We start from the raw sequence: 13007 nt of genomic DNA on the forward strand, positions 1-13007 counted from the left end.
CAGTTTCCAAAGGATTTGTGATCTGCAACCCTCTGCATTTTCTGACAGGTTACCTTTGCCACTGCAACAGAGAGAACATTGGCAGTTGTCATTCTCCAAGTTAAGTCCTAGAGTAAGGCGCATGCTAGAATGACTGTCCCTGACCTCGGGCAGTCCAGATCATAAAGAATCCTTGACTTGAGCTACTTTTTAAAACAGATTGCTATGGATGGGGGATTTAATGTAAGTTTTGGTAGTCCTTGGATTATATATCTTACATAATACAATCTACTTTTCTATTTTCCTCTTCAGGTGAGAAGAGTCTAGATAAACTGACCTGTATTTTCATCTACCTAAAGGGAAAGAAGCAAGATCATTTAGCTCAGGGTGCTAAAAAGGGGGTAACTTTACAGATAAGCTTTCTTTCTTTCTTCTTTTTCTTTTTTGCCCCAGGAGAGCTTTTTGTGTATTGGAGGGATGGTCGCCCTTCCCATTCTGCTCCTGTCTACACCCATGGCCATTGTTCTTTGGGGGCTAAATGATCTGGCATGTAGGAAGGCCCCTGCTTTCAGAGAGCCGCATGGCACCCACGTTTGGGGAGAGCACAGGGTTCCTGTACTCTGTGACAAAGGATACCCAGGTGAACCTGACAGGCCAGTGTGGTAACTCTCAACCTTGTGCACGGAGAAAAGAGCAGAAGCACGATCTACTACCAAGCCATCTGCTAACATTCGTGTAAGACTGTGTTCCAGGCAGTGAATTTCCACACTGCTCCTTTGACCTGCTCAACCCAAAGCACCAAAAGAGCATTCTGTAGCGATACGAGCAAACAGAATGAGAGTAATTTTGCACCTTTAAGGAACATGCACCCTTATAAGTCTGTACCCTGATATTAAAATAGCAGAATGAGTTTCAAGTATGAAGAAATACAGTAAAACTATGGCCTGTAGATGGATAGGAAACAGCAGCCTGGAATGTGGTTTATAGCCTTGTTTAGTTTCTCTCCTTGCACCACAGCCAAAACTGAATGCTCTGTAGGATGACTTGGTTTTAAAATCACGATGCACACAAACATGCTGGAGGGCATTTGTGATGGGTGTTGTGAGAGCACTCTGTGCCCAGCCGAAGGTCAAGTAATAGTGGTGGCCAAGCCTGAGCAGGCACACCTGTGATGCCTAAAGCCTCCCTCTCACCGTGTCCCTGACGCCCACAGAGCGGCAGAAGAGGATAAAGAGCACCACACAGGCCGGGATGGGGGTGGGAGGGAGGAAGGATGCAGGGGATGGGGGGACACTGGTTATCCTGGGCTGGTTCACACAGCCTAGATGAGTATCTGACATGTGCACGCACAACCTATACATCTCCAGAACCGTGATTTCAAACACAGAAACCAACAAGTCAAATGTCCAAATTAAGATTTTTTTCTACGTTTAACACATTTTCTACTACAAAAGTTCCAAAAAAAAAAAAAAAAAAAGCTTACTGGGTAGGCCAGCCTTGCTGAAAACCTAGAATAAAGTTTTACCTAAGCCCTATGGGAATGCAGAAACACTACACTAATACATTTTACAGTGAAAACATGCATTGACACATCTCTGACATGGTAATCCTATAAAACCCTCTAGTTCTAATCTGTACTCTACGGGAACCGATATTGTGCTTTTCTTAACACATACTGCTCTTCTAGACCAAACACTTGCCAATTAACCTTCAGATCAAAACCTGAAATACCAGAAATGCAACAAGCTTCTGAGGTGTTGGGGACTGTTGGTTGTTACCATCCACTGTTGACTACTGTACATCCAATCCGTGTGTTTATTACCAGACTGAATTGCTTTTGTACAAAAACACGTTGCTTGAAGCACGGAAACTTGAATTTCTCCATCTGACACATTCTGGAAGCCCCAAGGCACAAGCTGACAGTTTGCTTCTACAGAAAACTCTCACACTGTTCTCCTTGCAACAGTTACTACCTGTTCCCACTACTGCACAGGACACCTATGAGGGTATGAGATTGCAGGGAGGAAGCTTCTTCTCGAGGCCAGCTATGAGGAGGCACCACCCAGGTACCTGTCTCTGCCGGGCATCTACTCCGATGGCCGTCTGGCCGAGTTCCTAAATTAAGGCAGTATCTGATGCTTTCTATCTGGTTTTAATTTTTTTGCTGTATTTTCATGCTATACTATATGCATATTTGACAAAAGAACTACAAAGTCCTTTGCTTTAATTCCTTTACATAATGATAAAACATCTAGACACAAAAATACTACACCTACAGACTTAAATTCTACTCATCATGTTAAAATGCATGCAGCTTATTTGGGGGCTTAGTCTAATTTTAATTTACTTCACTCCATCGAGACCATGATAATGAACATTAAATGCAAATCCTAATGCCATCTCCTTTCAGTTGTACTTTCACAGGACTAGTGTGATTCAGAAATAAATAACATACATGAATAATAATAGAAATAATTTATGCAAGTGTAGAACAACTTGAAATAGAAATTCCCCACCTTGTTAAGTGCTGATTCTAGGGGTAGTTGCTGCTATTCATCCCATGTACTAACTAATATATTTACTACTGGTCATAGTAAAACACACGAATACAAAATAAGTGAAAAACTGTAATAGTCACGTGTATGTTGTTACAAACACAGGACCAAAATGAGAAGCTATATAATGTACTTGGGGGGGGCGGTTCAAGAAATGTGTTACTGCTGGGATCTATTTTCATTATTCGGAGACGTCAAGGTTAAATTAGGAGTTGCTGGTGATCACAGAAGTATTGCTAGCTAATACATATTATTGCATTTCAAAAAACTTAAGATTAGAAACTTTCAAGGTAAGGGTTCAGTGGGTATCTTCAGGACTGTAACCTAAGCATGTCAATGGAATTTGGCCAGAAACCACAGAGCGTTAGAAATTAAATAACTGTGTGGCTCTATGCTTGCCCTTTAGTGCTACAGTCATAGTTCTTTATTGCAATATGTAGTTATGTGCCCCCTTTATTAAGGAAACCTACATTTGACAATCCAAACTCCTAAAGTAGAGGAGTTATTTGCTTGATCAAACAATTCACACAAAAGGTCCTCTAAACAGGAAAATACCCCTACTATGTGAGATAACTGGCTTACATACCTTTAACTATTTGACAAAGAAAAAAGAGAAAGAAGAAAGTAGAAACTAGAGAGTTAGGAGCTTTCGCCTAGGCAGAAAATAAACAAATTTTCAAAACAAAACTTTTCCACGCATATCTTTTGCCATCATATATGTAGAATGATAGAAAATAAAAAAATAAAAAATCTTTCCTGTAATTATACATCTTCTCTTAAAAAAAAAAAAAAGCTGAGCTTAGAGCTTGAGAGATGCCTGGTAGACGCTTCATACAGAACAGCATCTCTTTATACCCGAACTTTCAAAGAATTGTGTTGTACTTATTTATGCACAGAAGACACCCGTTTGCTTCTAGGGACATGTCACTTCCTAAGATTGCAGAACAGATGCCTCTGAGACAGCAGCAGGGCACATGGACCTCGGACAGCATCCTGCCGGGTCTGTACTATGTTTCAGGCACCACCAGGTGAGCGGTGGGCGGGTCCCAGCCAGCTCCGCCCACTGCCACTCTACCGCCAAAGGGCCGGGGTGATGGCGCAGCGCACCCAGAAGGTTTTCAGGTGGGCGTCAAGTGTTGGCCACGAGCAAATAGGGTTCAGACTGGCCCAACTGATAACAAACTCGAGGTTTGAATTCGGCCTTCCATTTAGGGGCTTAAATTAGAATCAACTTCAGTGGGGTTTTAAGCAGAGGGACGAGGCCGACGAGTCCCCAGAGAGCTTTGGCCAGCCCCTGGTGTGTGCCGTATTTTGATTCAGAATGAATTCATGAGACTTGCCTGTAGGCTACTCTGCAGGGAAGTTAAGCAGGCACTATCGAGTTTCTGCCACTCCGAAGGAATAAACTGCCTTCTGTTACGCCGCGTTAAGGAAACTCTGAAAAGTACTATCATTGCCTGCCTCCTAAATTTCTCTTAACACTTACTGAGGAAAAGGACTTCTAAAATTAACTAAAACCATCTGGGGGATGATCAGTCTCTGAGCAGACCTGTGAATTAAAACGTAGGAGTGTGTATGGAGAAATATATATATGTGTGTATATATATATATATATATATAGTCAAAGAACTTCCCAAGTAGAGAAATTAAAGATTTATGTAAATATACTCCCAAGTTATCATGGTCACATGCTTGGACAGGATTTTTAAAAATTAGCATTTCTTGTGAATTTACACTTGTGATTACACAGATGTAAAACATGACCAGGTCTTTTAGTATTTAAGGGCTCTGTTTCAGCATGGCAATTCTTCAGGAAAAAACAAACAAACCAGTTTTGTCTACCTAAATACCAATGTTACTTATTTTACTCATCTGATTTTTTTTAAATGAGGGTTTAAGATTTTAGTCAGTGCCTAAAGACCATCATGGTAGGAAATGTGAAAACAGCAGCCAGGGTATAGGTATTTTGGCTGAGGCCACTGGAGGAGTTTTATACTCCTAACAAAACTATCCTGGTCACAGATGAGTGCTGCCTTTTAACTAGTAAGCCTGTCTATCTTTGTAACTTCTGCACCCAGGACAGTAAGGTAATTAGGTACCTCAAAAAAAAAAAAAAAAAAAAGGCTTCTTGAAACATATGATGTCTTGGCTCTCTTTATGCACTTAAATGATCAAAATGGGTGTTATCCATTCTCAAGAAAACTTACTCGCAATTATTCAGAACCTAGAGAACAACTAAAATATCCAGGTTACAGAGTGTTAGGAAGACTCTTAATCATCCTGATAAACAAGTGCTAAGCAAGAGTAAAATATGTGCAGAAAAATAAAGTTAGAATGAAGTCTTGAGAAGTACCTTTAGCCCTGCTGATTTCTTTCTCCCCCCTGAGAGCACTACCTTGTGGAACACTGGAATAAAACAAGAAAGCCCATGTCTTCGAGGACAGTGTGAAATTTAAAACCGACATCTGCAAGAAAAATCGTTTCCCTTTCCTACCATATAACCTTCAACCTGCTGTATTAATATTTAAGTAGATGCTTGAAAAAAAAGCCTGTATTAATTTTCAAGAGGCTCCTGTTTTCTTCTTGAAGGCCAGAGCACCAGTATCAGGGAAACATACAGAGGTCGATGGAAGTTCATGCATTTATCTAAACTCCCTGGGAATGCTAGGAAATAGAAAACATTTAGAAAAGCTGATTCATACTTCATTAAAACAAACAAACAAACGTTAATTGAAGAAAAAAACCCACACAGTTAAAAATCAGACCTCTTCTCTTTTACCCTCCTGTTGTATATAAACATCAGAAGGCCAAAGGAATATTCTGGTTTATTTTCTGAAAAAGTACAAGTTAGAAATGCTTGAGATATAGGTATGTAACACAAGTACGTTGCAAACTGCATTGATAAGAAATGAAAATGCTATTTTCTTGTGCTTTTCAGGAAAACAAATGATCTGGGGGCTCACATTGCCTGACAGGCTTTTGGTAGCCTCAAGCTTTCCCACGGTGGGGAAGGAGCACGTAGCTACACGTTTCTAATCATACATCTGAATGTACTGGATGCACATGATTCGGGCTTCACAATTTTTCAAAAAATCCTGGTGGCACAGGAAATCTGTGCCGTTTTAAAATTTAATATATATATATATATATATATATATTTACAGTGAACATTCTTAGGCTTATATAAAGACCGTAGCTTCATGTAGCTGCTTCCTCCCATGAAATAAGGAGTACGGATGATTGAGTTTGTTAAGGCCGACATTTGAAATGGCAACTGCTTGGAACAGCTTTTTCACAAAAACATGTTTTTGAACGTATCAACTTCATAGTTGCCAGGTGACTTTAATATAACTTCTTACAATATATTTGTTAATATCCATCCTTCAGAATATATCTAACTTTGAAACTATCCTTCTTGGAATACCTTCGTTTTCTCCTGAACTTCCTCTATCCGTTGTCCACTGTCTTAGGACTTTAAAAGATTTAGAAATCACATCACATCTTTATTTTTACAAAATAGAGACACTGTTTTTATGTGTCACAATGTAAAACATGCATTCTTCTGAATTCTATCAATACCTAAGAATTTATAATGTCTCAACATTTTCTTTCCAAGGTAAATATTCTATAGTTTCTATACTAACACAATTAAGTAATTACAGTGGCTTATTAACTTTTAATATTACTCTTTCCTAGACCCGACGATGCAACAAAAGACTGCTTTTGGAAAACGTGAGACATTCTCTTGTGTGCTTATCATAAAAATTGTCTAGTTGTCATTTAAAAGAAGCAATTCTTTGAAGAGAAGAATTTTAATGAGTTTTAATTAGAAGCTTACATGATTTTAATTTCTATAAAGGAATGAGGATTGCCATTACTGACTTTAATAGGCACCGCTTTTAAGAGAAGCAGCTGTAGTTAAAAGCTCAATTGTAATACATAATTTAAGGTTCAAAATATTGGTACTATTTAGGCTTTTTTTCATCAAGATGGACAGTACCACTTTCTGGAGTCAAATGATAAAATCTTTAGTTAGGGGTACAAATTTTCTTTAAGACAGCCCGTGCGTTCTGAAATTTTCATTTTTACTTCCAACTAAAAGGCTGAGATTCTAGTCTTGTAAATATTTTGAGACATTTTTAGTAAGACACCTTGGGCTAAATGAAGAGCGTGCCATTCCTACTGTGTGAGTCCTGAGAGAAAATCATGAGAATACAGAGGGATGAAAAGGCTTGGAGCTCTTGTCCAAAACAGGTTCTTTGCTTCTTGGGTTCCTATCCACTTTAAAGGAGAGACAAAGTGGGAGGCGCCAAGGCACTGGGTTCTTAAAGCTCTTGGAAATTGTGTTTTTAAGGTTATAAGATTAGGACCTTATTACCTTTGCCCCATGATAGCTTATGATGCTGAAATGGACAGGTGTCTCTTTTATTCTTAAATGGGATTGTTACAATGCCAGCCTGCACAACAGTTCCCACAATGCCTGGGCCCCCAGAACAACTGCCACATAGAAACTATCAGGCACATGCCAGCCCCAGTCCTCAGCTGGAAATTCAAATGTGATTTCCAATCTGACACCAGATTTTTACTGCTATAAGCTGCTTCAGTATAACCCCGGAGCAGTATGACCTTTGCAGCTAACCACGCCTTCGCTTTTGGCAAAGACGTTTGAAACCATCTGTCACAGAAGAATAAGCTGTATTCAGTAAATTCCTATGCAGCTATATGCTTCCCAGTGCCCCAGTAGCAAGGGTGCTTGTGTGGGATCTGGATTTCAGAACTGGTGAGCCCAGATATAAAAGCCATAAAACAAGAGAGTAACCACTCAACTACAAGAACTACAGATGTGAGCACTGGGGTCAGACTCTTAAGTTCAGAGAGGCCGAGGTGCCCCCTCCTTCTGCCTCTCCAAGGATAGTCTGCCAAGTATCCAATGCAGAAATGTTTGTGCTTTAAGTTTTCTTCATAAACACTACCGAGAAATGAACCAAAAGTATATGCTAGAAATAAAGTGGAACTCTCTACTTGTTTAAAATTCTCAAGAATGCTGAAAAATTCCAGTTTAGAACAGCTGCATTTTTCTTGGGAGAACTTGTGAAAAACTTAAAAAAGCAGAAACTCAAGTTATGTCCACTCTAACCAAAAAGCACATGACGAATCAGGGCAGTGAGTTTTAAAATTCAATTGCTAGGCCCCAGCAAAAACGTCTTTGTATTTTGACCCCCGATCAAAGGAAAGGCAGAACTCACTGTTCCAGGGGAGACATCGCCCCGAATTCTCTGGATTCATTATATCTCAAGCATTTACAGTGATGACAAAACATAATCAATGTTGTCAACAATGAAGAAAGCGTAAAACATTCGTACGGCCCATCTTCTCATTCGTATCTGGTTTTAGACAAATCTTCCTGCTCTTCAAGTTACTGAGAGTTAGAAAAATGTTAAACAACATTATGTATTAAAAAAGAGTAATTCCCACCCCAAAAAGCTTCCAAGGAGGAAAGTCTCCTAATTTTTCTCTTGTTCAAGATGGTAGTATAAGAAATATTGAGCTGTGAAGAATTCAGGAAGGCCTGACAACATATAAACATCATCTGGAACATTTTCTACTGAGGGAAGCAATGTTCATTCTTTGAAAACCCTAACTCTAAACACGGTCTAACTGTTGCATGCACTCAAAACATGAGTCAGAAAGCAAAGATAGCTAAACTTCCAAAAAGATACTTAATCTCTGTGTCTTTCAGCACTAACCACATGTAAGGCAGAGATGACACTGGAATATAAGGAACAGTAGGGAAAACGGCAAGAGAAAAAAAATAAAGCTGTTCACAATGCCCAGGGCAGGCTGGCTCTGCAGAGAGAGGAGTACGCACAAGGCACTAGAAACAAGCACAGCCTGGGGGATGGAGAAAAGATCATTTTATACAGTAAATATATATTTCTAAAAAATAGTTAAAGACATTCTCTCTGATTCTACACTGACAATATATTCTAAAAAAAAAATCGTAAAACACTAAGTAACAGTTTAAAGCAATCTATGTGCTGGTGATAGAGAAAAACTGGTCCTCTACTCACTGCCTAGGTAACAACAATGAAGGCCAGGTAGGAAGATCGCATCAGAGCAAGAACATAACAGAGGGGGGACCCTGTTAGGATAGCGAAATCGGAGCCACAAGCCACAATCTGAATCTAACGATTTACAAAAGGTTCATTGAAAGCAAGCAAGCAGGAGGTGCATGGGACAAGCTTAAGCCATCTGTTATTAGTTATGTAATGGCAGTAATATATATTAGAGGCCCTGGGGGATAGATAAGATGGACACTTTGCAAACAAGGCAGTGCGTGGTGGAAAAAGCACAGTGTAAGAGGGAAAACTTAAATGGTATTCCTGTCTCTTGTCAGAGAGAACTACTCTCCACACTAAAACAGGAAACAGTTTCTGACAAATTCCTAAAATCAAAAACAAAACACAGTTTCTGACAAATTCCTAAAATCAAAAACAAAACAAAGTAACGACAAAACCCAAAAAGGAAACAGATTTCAGATCAGGAAATAAAGGCTTTCTCTCATTTTTTTTTTGACAATTTTACCTATTTGAGGTACACTCCCTAAATTTATAGCAAGTAGAAAAAGCTTATAGGGTATTTTTCAAAAGAAACAATAAAGCATATAATACAGGTTAAAATGGACTTATATTGAGTAAATTCAGCTTTTTGAAGAGTAAATAGAATGTATGCTTTAAAAAACAGGTCTCTTAAAAGATACTTGCATTTTTTCCCTTTTGTTGTGTGTATAAAACGTCATCTAAATAGTGAACCTTTTACTGCTAGCAAATTTTCTGCTTTTGGCCATGAAATTTTGAGGACATAGGCTCAATGTTCTAATTTGTGAAGCCCATTCTGGTAAATTACCTTTAGTCAACAGGCACCTGTTATTTATAGGTCACTTTGAGTCTTTAAAATTCAATTATTCTTGTTGTTTACAGAAAGTAACACTTTTAAGAGAACAAGAATCACACACACACACACACACACACACACACACACACACTCTCTCTCTCTCACATTCTCACTCAAAAGTACCGAATCAGGCTCGGGCAGCTGCAGAGAGATTACATCATAACTCAGCTGTGCCTGGATTGCTCACTTCACACTGGCAGCATTCAAGGTTAGAAAAATGAAATGGCAGCACAATTGGTCAGCAGCTTCTCTTCTTCTGGAATTTTTCCAGGTTCTTGAAACAAACAAACAAACAGACAAACAAACAAACGAATGAACATAAAGCTGCAAACATTCTTGCATTGATTTCAAAACAGTACACGAGGTGGTTTCCATGGAGAAGCAGAGCCCGTCCAGAAGACGGCAACTAGAAGATCCCCAGCCAGTGATCCTCAGCAGCTCTGCCAGGGCCTACTCAGGGTGCGGGGGGGGGGGGGGGGGGGCATCAGCCCCCAAGGGTGTTCTCCGGGTGATCAGCTCAAGGCGGCGCCCGGCACCTCAGGCTGTATTCATCTCTGAGCTGTTCTGGCTGGGAGGGAGATGGGCATCCAGGTTCTCCTTGCACCTCTCCAGGTCATGGAAGTATGGGTGAGACAGGGCACTGTAGGCGGATATCCTTTTGGCTGGATTAAATGTTAAGCACTTCTGTGATAAAGAAAAAAAATCACTGATTAACGTAAAACATGTCCATTTAAAATAATCTGCTTACACAGTTACACATTTATTCACCACCATCAATTAAGTGTGTCTATAAAGAGAATGAGTATCTACTTCAGGGGGCACTACGGAGCACCCGGGTGGCTCAGGCGGTTGAGCGGCCACCTCTTGGTTTCAGCTTAGGTCACGATCTCACGGTGGTGAGATGGAGCTCTGCGTGGGGCTCCACGCTCAGAGGGGAGTCTGACTGCTTGAGATTCTCTCTCTCCCTCCTCCTGCTCATGCTTTCTCTCTCTCAAATAAATAAGGGGCGCCTGGGTGGCTCAGTCGGTTAAGCATCTGCCTTTGGCTCAGGTCATGATGTCAGGGTCCTGGGATCGAGCCCCGCATCGGGCTCTTCGCTCATTGGCGAGTCTGCTTCTCCATCTCCCTCTGTGATCTCTCTTGCTTTTGCGCTCTCTCAGATAAACAAATAAAATCTTTAAAAAACTAAAAAAATAGGGGCGCCTGGGTAGCTCAGTCGTTGGGCGTCTGCCTTTGGCTCAGGTCGTGATCCCAGGGTCCTGGGATCGAGCCCCGCATTTGGGCTCCCTGCTCTGCGGGAAGCCTGCTTCTCCCTCTCTCCCACTCCCCCTGCTTGTGTTCCCTCTCTCACTGTGTCTCTCTCTGTCAAATAAATAAATGAAATCTTTAAAAAAAAAAAAAAATAAATAAGTAAATCTTTTAAAAAAGGGCACTAAACAAAATGTGGACATAGCCATCTTATATATGGGCTCAATGTATAAACTGCCCTTCAGGAAAATGCAACAGCTTTTGGGGTGCCTGTGGACTGTTACCTCCGCAAGCTTTCTCTTCAACCCACCCCACATCCTTTAAAAAAATACTATTATTACTGTAGTACGTATACAACTTTATTTAGATAGTGATTTTTCTAATGCCAACCAACTTAGTCCTATAGTCAGCGGCATCACCTGAACTTTTTACCCTCCCCCAAGGTTTAAATACTGATGAGTCGGGAATGGAAGGGGGTTACCTTGTTCAGGGGTAAAAGGCTCATTACTAAATGACAGTAACAGTTTCCGACAAATTTCTAAAATCAAGACCAAACCAAAACGACAACAAAGGAACAAGAAAGGAAATACATTTTAAACCAGGAAATAAAGGTTTTTCCTTATTAGGGAAGGGGCAAGTAAGGGCTAACACCTAGGCCCAGCTTATCCAGATCACCAGCCAGCTGTGGACTCTGCCCCAGGGCCGAACCATCCTCTAGGTTCAGTTCTGGTACCAAACTCTATTCCAGGCTGTCAACTCCAGTGCAGGCAGAAGGTGAAAGGTGGGGAAGGTCAACCTCTGGAGCCGCAATCTCTGTTCCCAAACTGCCGATTCATCAAGTAGGCAGAACGCTTCCCTAACCTCAGTTCCACTTCCAGTCCGACCCCAGGTGATCCTGTTCTTGAAACCCCCCTCCTGCCCTTTCACGGACACCTCCAGAGTGCCCAGCAGGTGGCCAGCACTAGTGAAGGATGAGAAAGACCCGCCCATTGCCCAGGGACACACAAGCAGCAGAGAAGCTCCACCAGCTTCCCCGTCCATGTGATGCAGCACCCACTGAAGTGAGCTGGGCACCCGAAATGTCTATCAGTTTCAGTCCCCTCTGTACATTATCATGGTTATGCTGACCTCTTCCATGTAACCTGGGTTTTTGCCCTCAAGGAGCTCAGAGTCTCGGTCAGGTCCTGACTAGATTAGGACCCTCTCTAACACTCTGTGGAACACTACTGACCTGGAAAATTCTATATATAATTCCAGGCAAATTTTTGGGTCCCCTGAAATCTTATTTATGCTGAGCTCCCCACCAGTCCATGGAGGCCAGTTTCTCATAATCTCTCCTGAAAACCAAAGAACCAAAGGGCAAGCAGAGGAAGAGCTTGTTGGTAGAATGGTCCTACTGTCTCTCATAGCAAAAAACATCTTAAGAAAAGTTTTGCACGGGCTGAATTCCCTCAGGACAGAAGAGCAGGAGCAAAATCCTTGAGCCTGAGGTCTCTCTTCCCCAGAGTCCAGAAAGGAGAAAATTAGGTAGTGACATTAGAAAAGGAAGCAGCCGGTTTAATCCCTGGGACATAGGAACGAAGAAAAAAAAAGTTGTGGGAAGATGTTCAAGAGAGAGAGACATGTCCCTAGAGGACGGTGTGGGAGGAAGCCCATCCTCCCAGCTATCCTGATGGCTTAGAGCTGGGAAGAGGGTGGAGGGAAGGAGAACTCCTTAGCCTAACATGGAAGTGTGTGAGAATCTCCAGTTGGAAGTTTTTTTTTTAAGATTTTATTTATTTGAGACAGAGAGAGAGAGAGAGAGAGAGAGAGCGAGCGCACACACTAGTGGGGGAGGGACAAAGGGGGAGGGAGAAGCAGAATCCCTGCCGAGCAGGGAGCCCGATGCGGGGCTCCATCCCAGGACCCTGGGATCATGACCTGAGCCCAAGGCAGACGCTTAACGACTGAGCCACCCAGGCGCCCCAAGATGGAAGTCTTAATACTTTAGGTGCTACAGAAACATTGTTAGACATGGTGGCTAAGTTCTATCACCGCTCTATGTCAACAGGGCAATGGGATGACTTGAGAATTAATTCAAAATCTTGTAAGAATACTGTTTCTCCAAGGAAATCTAATTTACCTGCCAAATAACTGACTGATCAAATGAACTTTTGGAACTGCTCTTCAGTCAAGAGTTGACTACTATGATGGACTGGGTCATTTTCCAGCACGTACCCTCCTTCTTCCCAGCCCTCCCTTCACGGGAGGAGTATTCTCTCCTCTATTAGA

The 13007-nt window shown here is 41.4% G+C and overlaps 1 protein-coding gene across 4 annotated transcripts in view; it reads right to left on the reverse strand.

The window, feature by feature from the left end:
- Positions 1-9570: 9570 nt before the first annotated feature.
- The window catches only part of CDK6 (cyclin dependent kinase 6), a 229441-nt gene continuing 226004 nt past the window's right edge, over positions 9571-13007 (reverse strand). For 3 of the 4 annotated variants that reach the window (XM_028119543.2, XM_028119557.2, XM_028119548.2), the window contains exon 8: positions 9571-10172. In XM_028119543.2, the coding sequence (XP_027975344.1) occupies positions 10026-10172 (147 nt within the window). In that variant the 3' untranslated portion in view covers positions 9571-10025. The remainder of the gene's footprint in view (positions 10173-13007) is intronic. The other variant, XM_088018217.1, reaches the window with a different exon arrangement.

Source organism: Eumetopias jubatus, unplaced genomic scaffold, assembly GCF_037043125.1.
Source record: "Eumetopias jubatus isolate StellerSeaLion01/CBP00866 unplaced genomic scaffold, mEumJub1_p1.0 scaffold_14, whole genome shotgun sequence".
Lineage (NCBI taxonomy): Eukaryota > Metazoa > Chordata > Mammalia > Carnivora > Otariidae > Eumetopias > Eumetopias jubatus.